This window comes from Hyperolius riggenbachi, chromosome 10 (genome assembly GCF_040937935.1).
Source record: "Hyperolius riggenbachi isolate aHypRig1 chromosome 10, aHypRig1.pri, whole genome shotgun sequence".
In the NCBI taxonomy this organism is placed as follows: Eukaryota; Metazoa; Chordata; class Amphibia; order Anura; family Hyperoliidae; genus Hyperolius; species Hyperolius riggenbachi.
Genome location: NC_090655.1, coordinates 236643362 through 236668343, shown reverse-complemented (window position 1 = coordinate 236668343; position 24982 = coordinate 236643362). Strand labels below are relative to the sequence as shown.

The 24982-nt window shown below is 42.2% G+C and overlaps 1 protein-coding gene across 2 annotated transcripts; it reads right to left on the bottom strand.

Annotated features, from left to right (window-relative positions):
- Window positions 1-2196: 2196 nt before the first annotated feature.
- Window positions 2197-24982, bottom strand: LOC137534931 (oocyte zinc finger protein XlCOF6-like). 2 transcript variants are annotated; one of them, XM_068256652.1, is made up of 8 exons: window positions 24393-24431; window positions 12201-12284; window positions 11959-12109; window positions 11788-11867; window positions 10945-11230; window positions 9194-9291; window positions 5663-5795; window positions 2197-4428 (listed from the first exon to the last, which is right to left on the bottom strand). In XM_068256652.1, the coding sequence occupies exons 1-8, from the start codon at window positions 24396-24398 to the stop codon at window positions 2735-2737; spliced, it is 2532 nt and encodes an 843-aa protein (XP_068112753.1). In that variant the 5' UTR covers window positions 24399-24431; the 3' UTR covers window positions 2197-2734. The 2 variants fall into 2 exon arrangements, with proteins under 2 accessions (XP_068112753.1, XP_068112754.1); XM_068256653.1 differs by lacking the exons at window positions 2197-4428; window positions 5663-5795; window positions 9194-9291; ... (2 more) ...; window positions 11959-12109; window positions 12201-12284 and adding an exon at window positions 17187-19954 and having other exon boundaries at window positions 24393-24982.

Here is a 24982-nt window from a genome sequence, read left to right as displayed (position 1 = left end):
CCAGTAGTGTCTGAATCACACCTGAAACAAGCATGCAGCTAAACTTGCCAGATCTGACAATAATGTCAGAAACACCTGATCTGCATGCTTGTTCAGGGTGTGTGGCTAAATGTATTAGAGACAGAGGATCAGCAGGACAGCCAGGCAACTGGTATTGCTTAAAAGTAATCTCTCCTGAGTCAGGTGTCCCTTAAAGTGAACCAGTATTGAAAAAAAAAATAGCTAGTAACCTCAGAAGAGGGAAGCTTCTGGATATTTCAGGAGCTTCCCAGTCCATCCAGGAGCCCACCAATCCTGCACTGGGTGCCTGTCCATGTATCCTACAAGAGCTTGTCAGATATGTTCTTGTGGCCATCCTCCTTTCCGTATATGAACCTGGCCGTACTATGTATGCTCATGCTACAAGCATGCTTCATGCTACTGCGCAGGTGCTGGCTATATTCAGGCATGTACAGTATGGCAACGCTCGCACACAAAGGCCACAAACAAGAACAGGGTCCAGCCAGTGGCCAGCTGAGGAGGACATGGGAAGAAAGTTGAATGCCTAAGCATAGGAAAGCCTCAGTATAGTCCAGATCCTCCCCTCTACTTAGCTAAATATCTAACTTTTTTGTTTTATGTTACAGGTTTGCAATAAAGATACAGAATCATGAACCTAACATACAAAAAAGTCAAATGGCAGCAATTCAAGTTCGGCTGGCACACCAATATCAATAATCAAGCAGTTTATTGTATGCACAACATGACAATTGTTTCGGGGCCACGGAGGGTCCCCTTCATCAGATGTATGTCTGCACTTTATCTGATGAAGGGGACCCTCCGTGGCCCCGAAACAATTGTCATGTTGTGCATACAATAAACTGCTTGATTATTGATATTGGTGTGCCAGCCGAACTTGAATTGCTGATATTGGACTGATGTTGCTTCTGCATCAAGGCTGAGCACCCGCCAACACCCACGGCAAGGTGTGCCTATCCATGACCAGATACTGCACTGTAAAAAGTCAAATGGGTCTGCACACCAAAAAGTAGTTTTCATAGCTCTTTATTCATAAAATAGTTAGGCAGCAGTGACAGACTGCTGTTTCATACAATCCCAAGTGGCTAAAGCAGTTTGATAAAGGGCTGGGATTGCATGAAACAACAGTCTGTCACTGCTGTCTAACTGTATTTTATGAATAAAGAGCTTTAAAACCAACTTTTTGATGGTCCCGACCCATTTGACTTTTTGGACTTTTGTACCCCAAGGGACACTGGGACAGGGTTTTGGTACGTCACCTCTTTCCACATCGGTGCTCCCTACCACATATCTGCTTAAAGAAAGTCTAAAGGGAAAATTAAATAAAAAAACAGATACTTACCCAAGTAAAGGGAAGGTTCTGGGTCCTATTGAGCAGTGTTCCCCAACCCTGTCCTCAGGGCCCACCAACAGTGCATGTTTTGTGGCAATCCACAGAGGTAGTTAATCAGCTCTGCTGAGACACTAATTACCTCACCTGTGAATGTTTGTGGTTTCCTGAAAAACATGTACTGTTGGAGGGCCTTGAGGACAGGGTTGGGGAACTGTGCTATAGAGCCTTCCCATTCTCTTTCCAGTCCCTGCGTTCCCCTGCAGGCTCCCCAGTAAGGAGTCTACAACCGTTCGGTCATACAAAGCCTACGGGAGAAAAAGGAGATTGGGAGGAGACCGGGAAGGCTTTATAGGACACAGAACCTTCCCTTTCCTTAGGTAAGTATCTGTTTTTTTGTTTTAAATTCCACTTCAGATTCACTGTAAAGTAGAACTGAAGTTCATTTTAAAACAAACAGTTTCACTTACCTGGGGCTTCTGCAAGCCCCCAGCAGCTGTCCTGTCCCACACCGGTCCTCTACGATCCTCCGTTCTCCCGCCACCGCTTTGTTTTGTTCCTCGACATGTAAGTCAAGGCCTGTGCAGCCCTACCAAATGTATCCTTTCTATGCGTTCCCATCTGCAATAGCACTATTGCGGACTGGAACGCGAAAGATACGCACAGTGGCCCGGCGGCGCAACCGAAAGTAGCTGGCGGCGGGAGAACGGAGAATCGTGGAGGACCGGCACTGGACAGGACAGCTGCTGGGGGCTTGGGGAAGCCCCAGGTAAGTGAAACTGTTTGTTTTAAAATGAACTTCAGCTCCTCTTTAAGGCTCCCTGCACACTGTATGCAATACCGATTCTGATTTGTAATCGTTTTTTACATCCGATTCCGATTTTTAATCGTTTTTTACATCCGATTCCGATTTTTAACTGTTACTGGATGCTGCGTTTTTGACTCCTTTTTCTGTTGAATGTATTCAGCGAAAATCAGAATTGCAAATCGGAAACGGAATCGCAAAACGGATTTGCAGTGTGCAGGGAGCCTAAAGGTGATTGTCCATCATAAGTGCAAAGTAAGGACTTGTATGATTCTGTATTTGGGGAGGCTAGGGAGTAGCGATAAGGAAAAGAGTAACTTCCACAGTTTTACTACAGGTGTTGCCCTTAGGACACTGGAAAGTGATGACAGGGCAAGTATTTCAGATGTAGTGAAACAATATGATCACCACACATGGTCCCAGTTCAGAAAAACAAAAAGATTCAAAATTTGTATTCCTACAAGCCCACTGCATACAGAGTCCTTGTAGTTCTGTGATATGGGAACTTAGCTTATTCTTGCCATGCAATTGTTCTAAGGATGGATCAGCTTATCTACGTAACCTCATGTTGGTCACCGGCCTCAGCAGGCATGGCGCTTCTCATGCAGGAATAGACCTGCTTTAGTTTTCAAACATTTCCCACAAACTGCGCAAGTGAAGGGATGCTCCCCAGTGTGAATTCTCTGGTGTGTAAGAAGGGATCCTTTACAAATGAAGCCTTTCCCACACTCTGAACATGTAAATTGACGCTCACCAGTGTGTGTCCTCTGGTGCGTCATGAGGTGTCCTTTCTCAATGAACCGTTTCCCACACTCTGAACAGGCAAAGGGACGCTCACCGGTGTGAGTTCTCTGATGTGTAAGGAGGGCTCCTTTGCAAATAAAACCTTTCCCACACTCAGAGCACAGAAAAGGACGTTCACCAGTATGGATTCTCTGATGCGTGAGAAGATTGACTTTCTGGAAAAAGCCTTTCCCACACTCTGAGCATGAAAAAGGACGCTCGTTTCTGTGGGTTTGCTGGTGCAGAAGAAGGTCTCCCTTTTTGATGAAATGTTTCCTGCACTCTGAACATGAAAAAAGACCCTCACCGGTGTGAATTCTCTGGTGTGACATAAGACTCTTTTTATGAATAAAAAATCTGCCGCAGTGTGTGCAGGAAAACATGTTCTCGCCAGTGTGCACTTTCAGGTGCGCGTTAAAGCTTTCTTTATATGAGAAGCTCCTTCCGCATTCGGAACACAAAAAGGGTTGCTCGCCACTGTGGACTCTCTGGTGTTTAAAAAGTAATGACTTTGCTGTGAACAATTTCCCACATTCTGAACATGAAAAGGGGCAATCTCCAGCATGGGTACGCAGATGGGTGAGAAACGATCCTTTACGGATAAAGCATTTCCCACACTCTGAACACAAAAAGGGCCTCTCCCCAGTGTGGTTTCTCTGATGTACGAGAAGATCCTTTTTCTGAAAGAAACCTTTACCACACTGTGAGCAGGAAAAAGGACGCTCACCAGTGTGGATTCTTCGGTGCTTGAGGAGGTCTGATCGCTGAATGAAGCATTTCCCACAAACCGAACAGGAAAAAGGCCTCTCGCCAGTGTGAATTCGCTGGTGTATAAGAAGACCTCCTTTTCTCAGGAAACGCTTCCCGCATTGTTGACATGAAAATGGCTTCTCGCCGGTGTGGATCTTCGTATGAGTATTGAGATTATCTTTATTCACAAAATATTTCCCACACTCGGGACATGTGAAGGTTTTTTCGCCAGTGTGCCTTCTCCAGTGGCCAGCAAGGGCTACCGCTGTTGTGAATGATTCCCCACACTCAGAACAAGAGAAAAGCTTCTCATCAGTGTGAACTTTCTGGTGTTGAACAAGATCAGCATTAGATGTAAATGATTTCCCACACTCTGAACATAAACATGGCTGCTCATTGGTTTGGGCCCTCTGATCTGCAGCAAGAGCTGACACAGGAGGATCATGTTCAGCATCTAAAACTGCAAAGTTTTTAGTATTGGCTTGAATTGACATATTTTCATCCAAGTTAGAAGGCTCTGGAGATCTATTTGAGTCATGGCATTGCAGATCAGTACCTGATGTAATAATGTCTGACATACTAGAATCAGGGGATTCCATTGAACTGTCTGCATTGATAACTCTGTGATCCAATTTATGAGTCCTGGGGCATGAAGTGGTGAGTGAGCTCGGTGAGTATTTTGTCCTTAGACCAGGCAATAATGTGAGATGTCCCTCTGAGGTATTCTGCACTTCAAAATGGCCTGTAAGGAAAAATAAAGTTTTTAAAATCAAGAGTGTTATGTTACTTGCAAGAGAATAATTTAGCTATATTTGTGTAAAGTTAAATATGAAAGAAAAAAAAAATCTAAAACACCAGAAGTGTTTAACCTTCCTGGCGTATGCCGCCGGAAGGCACCGCTCAGGCCCCGCTGGGCCGATTTGCATAATTTTTTTTTTGCTATACGCAGCTAGCACTGTGCTAGCTGCGTGTGCAATCCGATTGCTGCCGCTCCCCACCGATCCGCCGCTATCCGTCGCACCCCAGACCCCGTGCGCTGCCTGGCCAATCAGTGCCAGGCAGTGCTGAGGGGTGGATCGGAGTCCCCTTTGACGTCACGACGTCGGTGACGCCATCCCGCTCGTCGCCATGGCGACGGGGGAAGCCCTCCAGGAGATCCCGTTCGTTGAATGGGATCTCCTGATCTCCGGCAATCGGAGGGGCTGGGGGGATGCCGCTGAGCATCGGCTATCATGTAGCGAGACCTTGTCTCGCTACATGATATAAAAAAATGTTGTTTTTAAAAAATGGTTGTGCTGCCCCTGTAGTGACATACAGTAGAATGTAGTAAATTATTCAAGATACCCACTTTTATGTTAATTATCCTGGTTTCAGCATCAGAAACCCTTCCTATATCTATATATTGCTGTATATTGGTGTGTAGCCCCACCCTCGCAGTAATGTCACAGCCTAGGCTATTTAGCTATGCAGAATTCTCCTGCCAGAGCATTCTGGGAGCCCAGGTATTATTTCTACTGGCTTTGGAGCACAGACTAAATTCTGCAGTGATGCACCTATCAGCACTACCGATGTTCCCACCAGTGATACATTTCAGAATGTGAATCAGGTAGAGGAGAGTTTTTTTTTTTTTTTTTAAATTTCTTTTAGGTGCTCCAAGCTCTGCACCTTGGCTACCCAGACACTGCTTTATTTGATCTGAGGAAGCAGACTGTGCTCCGCGAAACGCGTTATAATTTTTATGTCTGATTATTAAAATGTCCTTCTTATATTGACAATGCACCTTTTTCTTAGAGGTAAGCTATTTTATATTTATTACATCCATGGTTATTTTTTGGGGTGCCTTCTCCCTCCCAGTGATATTTTAAGTATAGTTCCTCTGAAGTGAGATGGAAAAAAAGTGCATATTGTAAAATAACCACGCTCCACAAAAATAACAAAATAATTAATAAGTAAAACCCTCCTTTTGTATTACTTACTGCTCTTAGCATGATTTGAGCCCAACTCTTTAACTGTCTTCGCCATTTCTCCCTCCTCCATAGGATGCCACATCTTCCCATATGGATCTTCATCTTCTTTCACCTCAACTTTTATGGTGGTGAGGTCTTCCCTCTAAACTCACAAAAATTACATACTTACAATTACTCACAAAGAAAGAACATACACAACATTGTTAAAATTAAATTTTAACTTTGTTGTAAAATAAACAATCGTTTCAGATCTTCCCCACAAATTGTCAAGATTAGTGCCACACATTATTTTGAACTGCTTGCCTTGGTTCTGAGCACACAATCGCTGAGCCTCTTCTCCATGATCCTAACAGAGGGTGGGGAATTGGGAAGGTCCATGTTGCTGTCAGTGACTCAATTAGTGTAGGTTACTAACAAGTCCTGCTTTGTGTAGCGTATTACTCAAGCAAGAAGACAAAATACCTGGGCTGTCTGTACTGAAATGCAAAGTAAAGTGGCCATGGTACAAAATCAAACACATTTTCTGCTAGAATTCAGTATTTTCTAATTGATAACCGATTATTAGAGAGGACCAATGTCTTCATGGAAATAAGTCAAATAAATTGCCTTTTTGACAAGTCTAATGGTGTGTACACACTTGAAAGATTAATTAAAGATCTTAGACCAATTTTATCACCTTCCATGTAGTATGAGTGCCATACACTACACAGTCTATTCTATGGAGCTGAACTCCCTATCAGATAAAAATCTTTGCAAGATGCTGCACACAAAGACTGTACACATTCAACAGATCAGTATCTGCAAAAGATCTGTTCCTGCAAAAGATCAGTTCCTGCAAATTGCATTCATAGTCTATGATATCTGCAGATTCTCATACACACCTTGTTTAACTGACATTCATCTGCATATCTGACAGTCATCTGCAGATCTGAAAATCCATCCTGGTGGATCTGATCTGCAGATGAATGTCTGTTAAACATGGTGTGTATGAGGATCTGCAGAAAAATAATAAGGTAGCTCTACCTGAACAAGCGTTTGTCTTGTAGACGTTTTATCACTTTTGTAGAAAAGCAAAGTGTAATAAAATGTATTCTAGAGCAGAAGTGTACTCTGTTGAAACTACCCTATTTTCCTCTTTACATATATATTTATACAATGAGCTGAATAAATTTGAATCTGTACAGATATATTAAAAAGGATCTTTACTGAATATAACATATTGAATAAACTTGCTCATTGTTTTACATCATTCATCTATAAATGATTTAACCAGTGTTTGCTCATTGTAAAATCTTTCCTCACCCGGATTTACATTCTGACATTTATCACAGGTGGTAGCATCTTTACTACTGGCAGGTGCATAACTGTAGAATGCTTGTTTACTGTGTGTTCCAAAGCCAGTAGAAATAACACCTGGCAATATATAGATATAGGAAGTGCTTTTGATGCTGCAACCAGGATAACTACTGTAAAAGTAAATATCCTGAGTAAGTTACTTCATTCTACTACAGGTATATGTAACTACAGTTCTTTGAAATGTATTCATTGCCCCCCCCCCCCTGCTCCCTGCGATCGCAGCTGCTGCTCCCCCTGCTTTGCTTGTATTGTGCCTGGTCACTTTCAAATTAATAGGGAATAAACCGACCCCTAAAATCCCTGCAGACACTACCCCTAGATAAAATATTATATTTTTAGTTATTGGTAGAGCAGCGATTTTGTTTTGCTATAAATGTTTTCTTTACATAGATTTTTTGTACTAGTCATTGTATTTACATTCTGACATTTATCACAGGTGGTAGCATCTTTACTACTGGCAGGTGCATAACTGTAGAATGCTTGTTTACTGTGTGTTCCAAAGCCAGTAGAAATAACACCTGGCAATATATAGATATAGGAAGTGCTTTTGATGCTGCAACCAGGATAACTACTGTAAAAGTAAATATCCTGAGTAAGTTACTTCATTCTACTACAGGTATATGTAACTACAGTTCTTTGAAATGTATTCATTGCCCCCCCCCCCCCCCCCAAAAAAAAAAAAAATACATTCAAAAAGGAGAGATAGAATGGCTTCATGCTAAATTATTTTGCTGTTTGTCCTGATTACAAAGACACCAAACATGTCTGAAAACATTTTAGTGTTGAGGTGGCTATAAATTGTTTTCATTATTTCACCTCAATTTTTTTTAACATGATTGATTTTGTAGTACAACCAATCCTGAATAAGTTTTAATGGGTTACAATATTCTACCATGACTGTTGATCAAATATCTCTACACAATCAGTTGAGAACCATCAATGAATAGAAAGGTGTTTGAATTTTTCATATAATTGATCAGTTTATTGAGCAAACCTATGTAGGCAGAAAAAAAACAAAGTCTTGTAAAAGTAATACCTTTTATTGGCTAACTGATAGAGTTAAATAATGCAAGCTTTCTGGGATCTAGTCCCCTTCTTCAGGCATATTTCCAGATGTTAGCTGAAGTAAAACACTGATGCAGGTAAATAGTAAACACGTAGATGGCAGTTGTGCTGGTTACTGTTTAGCAGTTAGATGTCAGGTGATCAGCAGGCTGGAGCCAGAGAGTTAGTGCAAGCAAACATGAAATCTAGCAGCTTTCTTAAGATCATGAAGCAAAGTCAATCATGTTACATAAGGACTCATGAATCTTGTTCCACAATATAAACCTTCTGTTAATGTCTTGAACATTTTCATAAATTTGTACTCAGAAATCTTTCTTGCGTGTTCATTTTTGAAGTTACCCTTAAGAATAAGTACTTTGAGATCTTGCATGCTGTGTCCTGGTTCACAGAAGTGTTGGCCCACTCATTAATTTGAGCAAACCTATACATTGAATCCTTTGGTTCAGTGGCCTAACAACAATTCATGGGGACCCTCAGCAAAACGTTGATGCCCCCCCCCCCCCAATTGCCTCCCCTTGGTGCCCTTCACAGCCTTGGGGTTCATCTCACAAGGGTCATAACACTAGTGTGGCCATCGTGATCTTCACACCCGTAACAAGAGTGGCCACAAAACACCTGATCTGAAGTATAGTCCCCTGTATCGGAAGATGGGAAGGTTAGCAGTGAGGACCCCCCACAGCTCTGGGCTCCCTGCGATCGCAGCTGCTGCTCCCCCTGCTTTGCTTGCATTGTGCCTGGTCACTTTCAAATTAATAGGGAATAAACCGACCCCTAAAATCCCTGCAGACACTACCCCTAGATAAAATATTATATTTTTAGTTATTGGTAGAGCAGCAATTTTGTTTTGCTATAAATGTTTTCTTTACATAGGTTTTTTGTACTAGTCATTGTACCTTCAATTTCATTGTTAAGTAAGCATTAAAGGTATATTAGAAATGAAATTAGCTGTGGGGCTCCTTTGGCTAATCAGTGTATTGAAAAAAAAAACGTTGAGGTCTTTTAGGACATATACAATGAATACATAGTTATGAGAATTAATAAGCCGTCACTATATCAGATATCATAATGTTATACTGTCTGGAGTCATTTTGAGCTCTAAAGACCCTCAGTTCCATTTACCTGAGAACATTGTCCATAATTCTTATCTTCCCGTTTACGGTGTCCGTCATAAAGAGGACCTGTACATCTCTTAGGTGGATTTCTGTTACTGGGTCCATCTGTAAGAAACACAAACTAAATACATTGTTTCTTAGTGTTTAAGAGATGCTCACCATCTCTCAGTATGGAAGGCCCACCTAGACCCTACCACCCCCACCCTACATGGGGGTGGTGGGGTCTAGGTGGACCTTCCATATTGAGTATGTGAGGATCTAGGACTAGGTAGACCTGCCATACTGAGGATAGGAGCATATTAATGGACCCCCCATACTGAGGATAGGAGAATCTAGGAGGACCCTATGTACTGAGGAATGGAGGATCTATCTGTACCCATCACACTAAGGTAGAATATTCAGGGCCCAAATCCATTTTTTCCTACCAAGTTTCTCCTAGGAGATAATTTTTCATATTCTTTTTAAAATAGCTCTGCAATTGAAAAAGTACTGTCAACAGTATTCAGAGTATTTGCTTGCTTGCTTGCTGGTGCCGTAAAAAGCATTTAATGAACCTTTTAGCAGCCCTGCCCATGTTGTTTCATATGAGATAACTCAGGGCAGGATATTCTCAGCTGGTTGATCTTGGGCTGCCTAATGCAGTTTCATATTTACCTGTTCCAGATGCTGGATCAGCTCTCCTCTTCCTCCACCTGCGATGCTGCAACCACAAAATTCTCTTCTTGATATGACATTTGATCGGGACCCAGAGGATGATGTCAGCGATACAGCACCACTCGGTGGTGGAAAAGTCTTACGGGTATGTCTGCAATGTAGTGCCACTCGGTGGAGGAAGAGGAGAGCCAATGGAGGAATAGGAGAACCAATCCAGTGTCCGGAACAAGTAGATATGAAAGGGGGCCCTGCAGCGCACATATGTTTTTCCAAATGGTGCTGTTAAAGGGTAAATAAGTAAGGAAAATCAATGAGATGCAAATATTTCTGAGTTCATGCAGAATTATGTGATTTTTTTATGCAAATATATGCAGCTTGAAAATTGACCAATCAATTTAAACCTGGGTGGGACTTGACTGCTCCATTTTCAAGCTGCATAAATTTGCATAAAAATTGACCAGTGACGGATGGTCCGGTGTTAGTCGAGGAGCAGAAATGCAAACCAACTAACGTTGCTTCAGGTGATACCTTTAATGACTAACCGTACATGGTTTATTGCAAGCTTTCAAGACATTATGTTTCTTTTAAGGGCATTATACAGAACTGTATCAGAACCATACTATAAGAAGCTCTGAATCACATACAGACTTATATATGATTCTATGATATGTATGAATCATATATACCGTAAGTCTGTATGCGATTCCAAACTTCTTATTGTACAGTTCAGATCCAGTTCTGTATAATGCCTGAAGAAGAAACGTAATATTTCGAAAACTTGCAATAAACCATGTACATTAAAGGTATCACCAGACCAGAATCAATGTTTGTTGGTTTACTCTACATGAACTCAGAAATATTTGCATCTTATTGATCATCCCTATTAATAAGGTGTAAAAATATCACCTAGGAGAAAACTTGGAGAAAAAGTGAATTGGGCCAACAATAGTTTTCCACAGTTACCTTATCAAATGAATGAGATACCTTTCTATGCTGATTGACAATTCACTCTCCCATCGTTTTCCATCTTTCTCTGTTCATTAAACGTCTAGCTAGAGCTACAATGGAAATGTGAAGTTTTTGCATGCAGTGTGTATTACTTACCTGTATTAACACTTAGTGAAGCTGCTTCCTGTTTAATTGTCCTCTTCATTTCACCTGCTGCAGTAGACTGTTGATCATCCTGCATGTATGGGTCTTCTTCCTCCTTGATTGTCCTCATCATATCATTAATCTGTGTGGACCGTTGATCACCCCTCACATTTTTCTCTTCTTCTCCTTTAACTGACTTCATCATTCCCCCCTCCTCAGTAAACTGCTCATCATATGTTTTGTATGTCCCTTCTTCTTCCTGTTTAATCTCAACCTTCACACAAGGCATTTCTTCACCCTAAAACCACAACAGGTTAGTGAGAGTAACATTTTTGACCACCAACAAAATCTCAACACAGACAACAATGCAGTCTTTTGCAGTTTGGGTTTAGTTATCATTGAGCCCCCAGGCTAAATTAACCCCTGACAGACACCCCTTCCCCCGACAGACCTGACTTCTCCCTCAAAAACGCCATAAGGGCCTTTTTTGTTGCTGCCAAATACCCTCCAGCGCGCTTCTCCATTCATCCATGGCTCTGCGCTTTCCTGTCTTTATCCTCGCATGGTCATGCACACTCTCTCCTCCGTGACCCAACAGGTTATTACGTAATATGCCATGGAGTCACAGAGGAGAGGGGCGCCCCTGTGAGGATGAAGGTGGGACTGCACGGAGCCATAGACCCATGGAGGAGCGCGCCTGCCCTGGACAAGCTAGTTGCTGCACTGCTGACACCTTTGCAGGGGCCACGGGGACCACAGTAATGTTGAGAGGAGACCCGGGGATGCCCAGCAGCCAGCTTGAGGCCCTAGGACAATTGCCCAGGTTGCCCCTATGGTAGCGCCGGCCCTGCCTACCTGATAATGGGAGATGGTGTAATCTTCCTGTGGACAAGGACTTGCACATCTCTCTGTTGGGTTTCTATTGCTGCATCCATCTGCAGGAAAAACACACACCGGCTGAATACATTATGTCTGTGTCTTTATCAGAACAAGGGGTGGAGGGAGGGAGGGGGACATGAGGGATACCTGATGGTATGAGGGGTGGCTTATTTTCCAGCATCTCCTTGTAGAGGTCATTGTGTCCTCCTAAGTACTGACCCTCCTCCGTCACATCTGCTTCATCTTCATTCATCATCTCTTCTTTAACAACAATATTAAAATCCACTGAACTTTCACCCTTAAAGTACAATTAAAAATAATAATAAAAAGAAGGCAGCTAATATGTAAATCATAACATAAATATAAGTAATTAGCCATTAATCTCCCACCTGATGATTGGGTGGGATCTTCTGATCTTCCATTACAACAATCTCCTCCTGATCCTTCTGTCCTTCCAGACACTCCCCCTCCTTCTGCAAGCAGGGAATTTAGCAACATAAAATACAATACAGGAAAGGAATAAACATGGAATCAAATGTAAAGGACACCTGGACTGAGAGGGATATGGAGGCTGCTGTATGCATTTCCTTTTAAGCAATATCAGTTGCCTGGCAGTCCTGCTGATCTCTTTGGCTGCAGTAGTGGCTGAATCACACACCTGAAACAAACATGCAGCTAATCCAGTCAGACCCCCTGATCTGTATGCTTGTTCGGGGGCTATGACTAAAAGTATTAGAGAGGGAGGATCAACAGAACAGCCAGGCAATGCGTATAATTTAAAAGGAGATAAACATGTCAGCCTCCAGGTCTGGTGTGCTGTAAGACCAGTATAACATTACCAAATTAACTAAAAAAAGGGGGGGGGGGCATGTGTAAGCTTTCTATCTTATTTGCCAATGTCTGAAACCTGCTGGGGCAGGGCAATGTTTTCTACAAACTGTACTGTGTTCAGACAAGGCAATGCTGCAGCGTACATTCAATAATGGTGCGGGCAGATTTGGGGGCAGGGTGAAGCCGATAGATGACTCACCCTGCTCTAGAAAAACTCCTACCCATACTAAATACTATTCCCAGCAACTCGGGGGGGGGGGGGGGGGCATGTAACTCAGGCTCCAGCTAGTTTGTTTGCAAATTAGTTTTGCAAATTAGTCACTGAGCGATGATATAGCCGTATTTCGCATCATGGCCTATGGCAGCACCTAAATCATCGGCACAGTGCCAACATGAGCTGTCTTGGCGCTGACACCCTGTATAGAAGGAGAACTACACCCATAAATCCAGGACCTAAGCATGGACTTGGAAAGAGAAATCTACTGAACCACAATGGACAGACCTTCAATGATGATCCACTGTTTCCTGGTTCCCATAGGGAAGATGTCCACAGCACTGAAACTGTTCTTAGTCAATACTATTCAGTAAAAAAAAAAAAAAATGATGAACTATCCCCTAAAGATCTAATAAAATGATTACTGAATGTAAGCAGGTAATAATAAGTGTGATGTAACTGTGTGTGCAGCAGAAGTTCCTGGTAATAGTAGACAGAGGGGGTTTCCATGGGTAAATACTGTATAAAATGATCTTTTATTACCTCCTCTGCTGCCAGTCTCTGCAATGTCTCCTCACCACTTCTGCCCACTTCACCTCTTACCCAGAACTTCCTGTCTCTGGCTGACATCACATCTTCTTCATGCGCCTCATGACAGCTTAATTGTGCGTTCCACTCAGTACAAGCAAAATTGCCACCCGCTGGAGAACGCAGGAACTGCAGATTCAATTAACTGTTGATAACCTGGATGTCATTAAAGTACTAATTCACTAAACCTTTCTCAGTTTCAGATTTTTTTTTTTTCATTTTAGCTGTAATTACATTTGTTCTAGAAGTAAGTTAATCCAACTAATTTAAGTTTAACTAATAAAAATAGAAGAAAAAAAAAACTTTTATAATGATAAACTGATATAATGAAATTGTATGTGTAGTACAGATTAATTCATAGAACATTAGTAGCAAAGAAAAGAGCATCATTTTTATAGTAATATTTTTCAGTTATATAGCTTTTTTATAACATTCCATCATTCTCTCATATGTGCAATTACAAACTACACTCTGTATTTTAAACTATGTAACAGAGCAGAGCCAATGACCCTTTGAACTTCCATGCAGTAAAACCTTATCTGAAGCTGCCTCTAACTGTTTCTTTGACGTATAAGTGCTTCAGAAAACAGCACTGTAGCCAACCCAAGTTAGGTCGAAGAGCTCAGGGAAGCTATTTGCATAGATAACAAGTGAAGTTTCTTAACTCTTCCTGTACTGGAGACTCATATCTGTGCTACCAATGTTCCATTTCTTAGCTGTACTACACATACAATTCATTATTTCATAAGTTTATTTTCACTTCAGATTCCCTTTAATTCCAACCTACAAAGCTCTCCTCCCCCCAACATCTCCTCATGAGCAGGTAGGCACTCATCTGTTTTTAAGTAGCGCTGTTCATTTCCTTGCTATGTACTAATTTAATTCAATGTTGGTCAGCCGCTCCCACTTAACAGCTTTGCTTTTGGTGTATATGCAGAGCTTCCGTTTGGGTTCAAGGTGCGTTTGCAGTCTCTGGGGGGGGGGGGCTCAGCGCATCTCTGATCGGAGGCCATTCGGAGGCGGCCTGGTGATGCGCTGATCCCACTTTTTGCGCAATTTTCAATTTTACTTGGTAGCGCGCCCAGGCTATGCATATGCATAGGTAGGATTTAGTTAGTGTTAGGTCCCCTCCCATGGAGGATTGACTTCTTCGCAGTGGGAGGGACGAGTACTTAACAAGTTTCATGCAAGCTGTTACAGGAAACCAACATCCTCCAGTGGTAGACAGGTCATGTGTATGCTCAGTGTGTATTTTATCCTATAAGTGGGGCTTGCACTCTTTTGCAGGTAGGCACTCATCTGTTTTTAAGTAGCGCTGTTCATTTCCTTGCTATGAGTCTCCTAGCACCATCCTAACCGCAACCTCCGCACTGTGCATGACCCTCTGCTATCCTCCTCTAAATTCACCTCCTCCTACTCACCCATACAGGACTTCTCACAAGCCTCTCCCCTCGTCTAAAATTAATTTCCAAAATACATAAGTCTCTCCCCAAACCTCTCAAACTGCTAGCGCCCCTTAAAAACACACTTATTCAAGAATCCTATTCTTCATCTGAGGTAAGATTGTTTATTTTAAACTTTTTATATTCCTGGGGTGCTGTTTCCCCATCTGGGGTCAGTTTGTTTCCCTAGTCAGAGGTTCCTCCTGTGATTTTTATACCCAGTGGTTTTAGTTCTTTACCTGGAGTGCGACCATCAACATCATAAAGAAGACTGGCCTCATCTGCATGAAGATGGAATTCTTCATGGGCTCAGGACTGCGGTTGCCTTCTAGCCACAGTTTTGTAAGTAGTAATTATTTTATCTGTTATGCCATTGATTGAAATCCTACACTGTATTGGTGCTCCTGGTGTCCTCTGTCTGTCTTTTTCCTTTCTGGTTCGTGGGGTTCACCTACTGACGTTCATCCTCCAGATCCATCCATTGCACTTCCTAATCGAGCGAGTGATCAGATCGATATTCAGATCTGACATCGATAAGAAAGCTGGTGCACACATGTATGTGATTTTTTTTTTTACTTATTCAAATCAGCTTACTGATAATTTCTCCAATCAGATATGGATCCAAAATGAATCAAAAGGACATACAAAACAATAGCCAGTATTTACATCAATATTTTCCATTATGTCCAATCTACTTCTGATCGAGAAAGAGATTTTAAGTTTGGGATCTATCGCTGGCAATCAGTATACTGTATTTCTTTTTTTGTTTCACTCAGATCACAATTGAAATTTGGATGTGAAACAAAAACTGCATGGTGTGTACCAGGCCTAAGTGTAGCATGCATTTCCCTGTACAGCAGATCCAGGCACAAAGAAGTGATTCAATAACAATTCACTAACTTTGATGAAACTCATGCAAAAACAGGGACAGCACACAAACTTCATGTAGATCGTGTCCTGGCTAAAAAAAATCAATCCTGGTATCCTAGCCCTGAATGTTGGGAGTGTTTTTCTACAAATTTATTACTGTACCATTATTTCTGCGCCAGCCTATTTCTACCTAATCACATCTAAATTGGCGAAATCTATAGTTTCTCATTTATTTGTGTTCCTGCTGAGATATTTTATTAGTACTATTGTTGGGTCAATGTATGCTTTAAAAAAATTACTTAAAGGATAAATGAAGTGCTAAGAATATCGAGGCTGCCATAATTATTTCCTTTTAACAATACCAGCTGCCTGGCTGACCTGCTGGTCTATTTGGCTGTAGTAGTGTCTGAATAACACCAGAAACAAGCATGCAGCTAATCTTGTCAGATCTGACAATAATGTCAGAAACATCTGTTCTAGAGCATGCTTGTTCAGGGGCTAGGGCTAAAAGTATTAGCGGCAGTGGATCAGCAGCTGAGCTGGACCATTATCATGCCGCCTAAACTGTCATAAAATTTGCATCAATTATGAATCAACTATGAGCATACATAACCCACAACCATTTATATATTAAAACAACCATGTTTACTTTTTTCAATTACTGTATCATTTTATTTTGTTCAATTACAATACCTTATGTTTTCCATCAAATGGGTTATCTAATAAATGTATACATTAGTAAAATAATAATATATATGAACTCCACTGCTGTTTCTTTTTGGATTGTGCTGCTCACCCCCTTGCATTATTCATTATAATCCCTTGTGAGCATAACCACACCCACCTGTAGCACAGTCATAGCGTATAATTGAGCAGATTGTACACATCCAAAGAGCTTAGTAGCTAGTTGGAAGCTGAGGGGTTTTTCCAATTAGTTTACTGGACTCTTTGGGCTTCTGGCATTGACCCCATAAGAAAGATGTAGAGAGTACTAGCGTTTTCTGTAGAGCAGGACTCCCCGTATTGGGGACACTTTGGCGTAGTCGGTGGGCTTGAGCGCATTTACAAATAATGTAAAGCGTTACCAAGAGCCCGTTTCTCTTCAGCCCTTTGTATATGTATACATACAGTAAAACCCCTGGTATCCAGAACTCAGGCATCTGGAATTCTCAACTAACCGCATGCCGTAAGGGCATAACAGGGGAGGAACTTTAGGGGTTTTCAGTGCAGAAACAACTTACCGGTTGTCCGAGTGCCATCCTCTACACATCCTGTAGCTCTCAGCGGCTTTCAGGCTTCCATGCACAGCTCCCAGCATGTCATGTGACCCAATGTGGGTCAGGTGACACACCGGGAGCCGTACACGGAGGACACCTGAAAGCCGCTGGGAGCTGCTGGATGTGTACCAGACGGCGTTCGGATGACCGGTAAGTTCTTTCTGCTGCTTCCGGGGGAGGTTAGTATTATTCTAGCACTGGTTCCAGCAACCAGCAAGCACTTGTATCCGGTATCAGACAATCCCCACCTGTGCTGGATACTGGGGGTCTAACTGTATATGCACAGTAGCATTCCTTTATAGTAACCTTCAAAGGACCTGGTCAAGTAGTTTACTATATCAGAAGTGGTCATGCATTATATATTCAAACAGGTGCAGGGTTGGGAACGGAGGACTGATTTTACTATAGTGGGAGGTTTACTATATCAAAGTTTACCATAATCAGATTCTACTTTATATATACTTTTATTTTTTTCTGGCAACCAGACAGGAGATGACATAATAATTCCAGAGAGGAGACTGTAAGCTGACTATGACTATTGACTCAGAATGGCGGGATCATGCTGCATGATGGGAACTCATGGAGAGATATTTTAGCAGCTTCTTCCCCATAAATAAATATAACTATTATGCAACAAGCCCCGTCTCCTGTACTAACGGCAATTGCAATTGGCTGGCTGCTGAAATGAAAGTATGCCCAGAAATATTATTTAAGGGTCAAGGTAGGTGCTGCCATTTTGTTTTCCCCACGGGCTGTAGCTGAAGGACGAATGAACGGTACAGCTAAAATGTCAGAGTTAAGGGGTGGAGCTCTCATTAGAAAATAACCTCAAGGCAGGCAGGAAGAGCACCTGGATCATTGGTGGACTTATCAAGTGACGTAAAAAGCCAAGAGATGACTCTGCCCACCAAAAGACTCCGCCTATAACCGAAATATCAGTTTTGAATAGAATGACCATTTAAATTTGCTTCAGGTTAATCATGTATAATTCAAATTATTACAATTATTTCCCAATATGTGTCATCAGTGAAAATGTCTTTTTTGATGCACAATTAGATTTCCTTTTGCTCGGAATGATTTCCCACAGTCAGAACATGAAAAAGGGCGCTCATTAGTGTGGGTCCTCTGGTGTCTACGCAAGCCTTGTTTCTGAGTGAAGGCTTTCCCACACTCAGAACAGGAAAAAGGACGTACGCCAGTGTGGGTTCTGTAATGTGCCGGAAGGGATCCTTTCTCAATAAAGCATTTCCCACAGTCAGAACATGAAAAGGGGCGCTCATTAGTGTGGGTCCTCTGATGTCTAATGAGGCCTTGTTTCTGAATAAAGCCTTTCCCACATTCTGAACAGGAAAAAGGACGTATACCAGTGTGGGTTCTGTAGTGTGCCAGAAGGGTTCCTTTCTCAGTAAAGCATTTCCCACACTCTAAACACACAAAGGGGCGTTCCCCCGTGTGGATCCTCTGGTGATTCCGAAGGTACCATTTAGAATAGAATTTTTTACCGCACTCAGAACATGAAAAGGGACGCTCACCAGTGTGGGTTCGCTGGTGTATAAGAAGATAACTTTTCAGGAAGAAACCTTTCCCACACTCAGAACATTTAAAATGACGATCTCCACTGTGAGTTTGCTGGTGTATAATAAGGTTTCCTTTACTACGATAACTTTTCCCACACACTGAACATGATAAGAGGCCCTTGTCTGTGTGTGTTTTCTGGTGTGGAAGATCTCTCAGAAGCTTCTCGCTACTGTGGACCTTCATGTGGGCATCAAGGCTTTTTTTATGGTAATAACTTCTTCCACATTCGGAGCACAAGAAATTTTTCTTGCCGTCGTGAACTCTCTGGTGCTCATTTAACCTGTGCTTTGTGGCAAATGATTTCCCACATTTTGCACATGGGTGAGAAAGCTTGCTGGAATGGGTTTTTTGATGCTTGAGAAGATCCTTTTTCTGAATAAAATCTTTCCCACACTCTGAACAAGGACGATCGCCTATGTGGATTTGCTGATGAACAATTAAAGTTTTTTTATGAATGAAACTTTTCCCACACTCTGTACAGGAGAAAGGGTGCTGCCCTGTGTGAGTCCTCTGGTGTATAAGGAGACCCCATTTCTGAACAAAGATTTTCCCACACTCTGAACAGGAGTACGGTTGCTCACCATTGTGGACTCTCTGGTGGATAATAAGCTCTTTCTTCCGTAGGACCTGTTTCCCACAATGCAGACAGGAAAACATCTTCTCGCCAATATGGACCTTCAGATGAACACTGAGATCATCTTCACTGGAAAAAACTTGGCCACACTCGGGGCACAAGAGAGGCTTGCCACCAGTGTCACTTACGTGGTGTCTAACAACTAAAGGCTGGTCTTCATCCGGATTCCTCAGCCCAGTGTGGATCCTCTGGTGTGCTAAGAGATTTGACATTATTGAGAATGCATTGCCACACTCAGAGCAAGAAAATGGCTTCGCACCGGAGTGAACTCTCTGGTGTCTAACAATGTCTGATTTATGTAAAAAATACTTCCCACAGACCAGGCATGAAGATGGACGGGTGGGGGTGGGCATCCTCTGCTGTTCAGATTCAGATAGTAAACTCTGATACTCATAACTTGGAACACTTTTATCCCCTTTTCTGGAGGTGGCACAATCTGTTTTAGGAGAAGAGTCCTCCAGTTTAGAAGGCTCTGCGGATGAAGCCATCCAGTGGCACCGCTCATCAGTATCTGAAGTCATGGTACGTGGTATCCCAGAAAAGTCCTTACCATCGCTGAGATCCGTTGGTCTTCCAGCATTGCTTTCGCTGTGACCTGTGGTTTGAGTATCAGGGTATACAGTAATCAGGAAGCGAGGAGAATCATTTTTTTTCAAATCAGAAGATGCTGAATAATGTCCCTGCGAGGTAATCCAGACGCCGTGTCCACCTGTTGGGAAAGAGTATTAAAAATGCTTACATTTCCCTGTTGTGCAGTCAGGAGTGAAACATATGTCAAGCAGTCAACAAATGTACCTCTCTATAACTAATGTGTGTACATTGACCAAACCAACTATGGACATGACCATAACTCCGGCCCATGTGGCATGAAGTGGCAGAGATGGAAGGAATCAAGGCCTTGCCATAACTAGTCATTAAGCCTCCTGGCATTATGAGTATTTCCAGATTTAGGGACTAAAAGCCGTGTATTTTTTTACATGCTTTCAGACCCTTAACACAAGGGAATAAAAAAACATACCACAGAGAGATCTGCAGCAGCTCCTGCATATAACTCACTCTGAGCTGCGGATTTTTGTCCCGAGCCTGACTCGAGATTCCTGCTAAGGAGGTTAATACAGTGAAGGACCTAAACCATGTTTATACACAGTGGTTGGGATCTCAAACAGTTGGCACCAGGAGTTTGAAGAGGGAAGACCCACTACTGCGACACAATCAGTGTAGTTGTACTATTTAACACTAGCACAACTGATGAATTGGTAAGGGATCTGAAAAAGACCCCCTTATTCATCCTGCTTGCACCATCATATGAGCGGCAGGCAGAATTTAACCCCCTATTTTATTACTGAGCATCTCTAAATGCGAGAAAGGGGTTTTTGGATCTCAGTCTTTGTCCTGTCTGATTCACCCTCAAGTGTCCAAAGTTAGTTTTCTACTTCCTGGTACTGGCAGAGAACGAACTGCAGATGCTGGAGGGCGAATCCAACAGAAGACTTGGAGAATCCCGATGCAGTTTCACCTGGCCCTGGATCTAGTGACATGGTTTTCGAACCATCTCCACTGCCATTACTCTGCTATTAGGGGACATAAGGAGGGATAGGGGCTACTAGACACCAGGGAACCTGTAAGGAAAAGAGGATTACTAGACAACAGGGAAAGCTGTATGGGGAGGGAGAGAGGACCCCTAGACACCAGGGAATGCTGTGCCCAAAAGGGGGACCACTAGATATTGGGGAATATTGTATGGGAGAGGGGACCACTAGACACCAGGGAATGCTGTATGGAAAAAGCAGACCACAAAACATCAGGGAACGCTGTTTGGGGGAAAGAGGGGGGACCACTTGACACCAGGAAACACTGTATGGGAGAGGTAGGACCACTAGTCCACCAGAGAAGTGATATGGCAATGGGCATGTTAATAGTAGTGACCTTAGTTTCTACCCTAGGTTTATACTTGAGTCGAGTTGATTTTTTTGTGCCTCAAGGAGAAAATTAGTACCTCGGTTCATAGTTACTGTCATCAGTTTAAATTTGAGTACGTATGGCAAGTCTTCACACTAGGTACATGAGAAACCTCTCCAGATAAAACTTACCATAAAGTTTCTTCATAAACACTGAGGTTAGTGAATCACAAGATAACTGAAATATTTTACTGCATCCTCCCCATTATAGATGGTTGCCTATTTTAGTTGTGAAGTGGCCATTCAGGCAGCCTTTATTACCAATTCTGGCCAAGATCTGTTGTGGTTACATATTAGGCAGAGAAATGGCCTCAAGTCCATCAGCTTCTGCCTCTCACAGCACTGATTTTTGGTCTAGGGGAAGCAAAACTCATTCCATTCTCATGCAGCTATGGTCCATTGTGATCACGTGGGGGAGGGGTCCCTCACGCTATAAGGTGTAATATCTAGGCTACGCACCTTGTTTGTGCAGTTCTCTTTTACGAAAAGGAGGTCCCCTGAGACCTGTAGAGTATCTGACATCTGGGTATGGGACTCTACAACTGTATCTTTTATATGATACCCTGACCTCTGCAGCAATGCAGATGCTGGAGAGCGGTCAGATAAAGCAGGAAGCAGTTCAGCTAAAGCCCTATTGAATACATACTACAGCGCATTGTTGGGTGTCGGGTGGTGCTGCTACCTACAAAAATGTATGTCATTTAGTTTACCATTATTTTCCTATGCACTACCTGGCACCAGGGCTGCAAATCGCATCGGGGCTCAACTCCCCGCCTGGACGCCCGAATACTGATAGGTAACACAGGCGTCTATTAGAGCTATTGATCCCCATGCCCAAATTACCTGATCTGGCCCTAATATATTAACACATGGCAAATAGTCAGGCAGCAAAGGCTAGATAATGCTATTATAAAGTTTTAGCCTACTTCCTTTTTTTATTACGTTATTTTCATTATTCTCAACCCAAATCTCGTGGTCGCGATTTTGTAGAGATTCTTGAGCTTCTCACTCAAAACTTTCCTTTGCCACACAAACTTCTCAGCCAACTACTGAATTTCCTAGCCTCTCAATTGTCCTTTATTTCTGAAAAAAATACTGCATTGAAGGTTCTTAAAAAGACACCTAAAGTGAGAGAGATATGGAGACTGCCATATTTATTTCCTTTTAAAGGGGCACTACAGCGAAAAATTGTAATATGTGCAAATATATACAAATAAGAAGTACATTTTTCCAGAGTAAAATGAGCCATTAATTAATTTTCTCCTATGTTGCTGTCACTTACAGTAGGTAGTAGAAATCTGACAGAAGCGACAGGTTGTGGACTAGTCCATCTCTTTATAGGGGATTATCAGGGATATATTTATTTTCAAAAGCACTTAGTGAATGGCAGTTGCTCTGTCCAACTGCCAAAAAACTGTGTAGCGAGCAGGGAAGCTGGCCAGCATCAATGTTTAAATCCTTTTTAGGGAATATCTTTATAAAGAATAAAAGCCTTGCTGAGAATCCCCTATGAAGAGATGGACTAGTCCAAAACCTGTCACTTCTGTCAGATTTCTACTGCCTAATGTAAGTGACAGCATTATAGGAGAAAAGTAATTCATGGCTCATTATACTCTGGAAAAAACATACTTCTTATTTTTTTATGTTTGCACATATTTTAAATTTTACAATTTTTCACTGTAGTGCCCCTTAAGTGCTCTTTCACACTAAGACGTTGCGTTTGATGCAACGTTAAGGTCGCATAACGTGCCCCTAACGCAACGCATGTTAGTTTTGGTTGGACGTTATATTGAATTGCGTTATGCGTCTCTTGATGCGTACTTTTGATGCATACTTTTTGACGCATACTGATAGAACAAAAACGACGCATGCGTCACATTTAAAAAAAAAAGGAAAACATTACTGAGCATGTGCAAACATTACGAGTATAACGCACAGCATGCTGCACTTTCATTTAACGTGCAGCGTCATACTGCAACGCACCGTGGGCACTGTGAACAGCCTATTGCTTTTTCAATACTGTGAGTTGTTCTGCGTTAGGAGCTGCTGTAATGTGCGACTTTAACGTCCTGATGTGAAAGCAGCCTTAAACAATACCAGTTGCCTGGCTGTCCTGCTGATCCTCTGCCTCTAATACTTTTAGCCATAGACCCTGAACAAGCATGCAGTACAGGTGCTTTGACTGAAAAGATCAGCGGAACTGCCAGGCAACTGGTATTGTTTAAAAGGGAATAAACCATGCAGACTCCATATGCCCCTCACTTCAGGTGTCCTTAGTTTAAGTGGCTGGATAGTGTGCTGGTTTAGGGTTAGTACCTATTCAGTGAGAAGTCCTGGCCTCTAGAGCACACCCTTAGTGGCTGAGTCCAACAGGAGAAAAGCGCTACATAAACGTTAGGATTATTATTATTAATTTGGCCTCTTAAAGAACCACTATAGTGAAAATTGTAAAATGTAAAATACACGTGAACATATAAAAATAAGAAGTACATTTCTTCCAGAGTAAAATGAGCCATAAATTTTATCCTATGTTGCTGTCACTTACAGTAGGTAGTAGAAATCTGACAGAACCGAAAGGATTTGGACTAGCCTATCCCCTCATGGGGGATTCTCAGGGTTTTATTTATTTGCTAAAGCACTTAGTGATTGTCAGTTGCTCTGCCCAACTGCCAAAAAAAGTGTGCAGCGAGCAGGGAATCTGGCCAGCATCTTTGTAGAAATATTTTTAGGGAATGTTTTTATAAAGAATCAGGTCATGCTGAGAATCCCCTATGGAGAGATGGTCTAGCCCCAAACCTGTCGGTAATGTCAGATTTCTACTACTTACTGTATGTGACAGCAACATAGGTGAAAAGTCATTTATGGCTCATTTTACTGTGGGAGAATCATACTTCTTATTTGTCTGCGTACACATGTATTTTCAATTTTGCCATTTTTCACGATAGTGGTCCTTTAATTCCACATATAATTTCTAAGCACCTTATAACTTTGTCGTTAGCGATAGAGATGGTGTTGTACACATTTCCATCCTACAATCTGACTATCCTATACCCTATATGTGGTACCTGGGCAACCAGAAGAGTACCCATTGTAAGGCGCCCATGGTTTCTGCCACAGAGTGCCCTATTTGTCTAGCAAGAACGCCAGCTTTACCCAATATACTGCTAGCGACTTGAGCTGATGACTTACCGTCATTTGTCTGTTGATAACTCCTCACACACGTCTCTTCTTCTCCCACTTCAATTGTCACCATGATGTCACCTGCCTCAGTAGATTGCAGCTCACTCTTCAAATACATCTCTTCTTTTTCCTTTTTAATTGTCACCATGATGTCACCCTTGTTCACAGACTGTTGATTACCCCTCACATACGTTTGCTCTTCTTCCTCTTTAATCATCACTATCACCTCCTCCATAGACTGCTGATCAACCCTCATATATGTCTCTTCTTCTTCCTTTTTAACTGTCACCATGATATCACCCTCCTTCATAGACTGGTGATCACTCCTCACATACGTATCTTCTTCCTCTTTAACTGTCACCATAATGTCACCCTCCTCCACAGACCGCAGCTCACTCCTCACACACGTCACTTCTTCCTCTTTAATGGTCACCATGATGTCACCCTCTTTCATAGTCTGCTGATCACTCCTCACATACGTCTCTTCTTCTTCCTCTTTAATTATCCTCACCACATCACCCTCCTCCATAGAGTGCTGATCATCCCTCACATGCTTCTCTTCTTCTTCCTCTTTAATTGTCCCCATCATGTCACTCTCC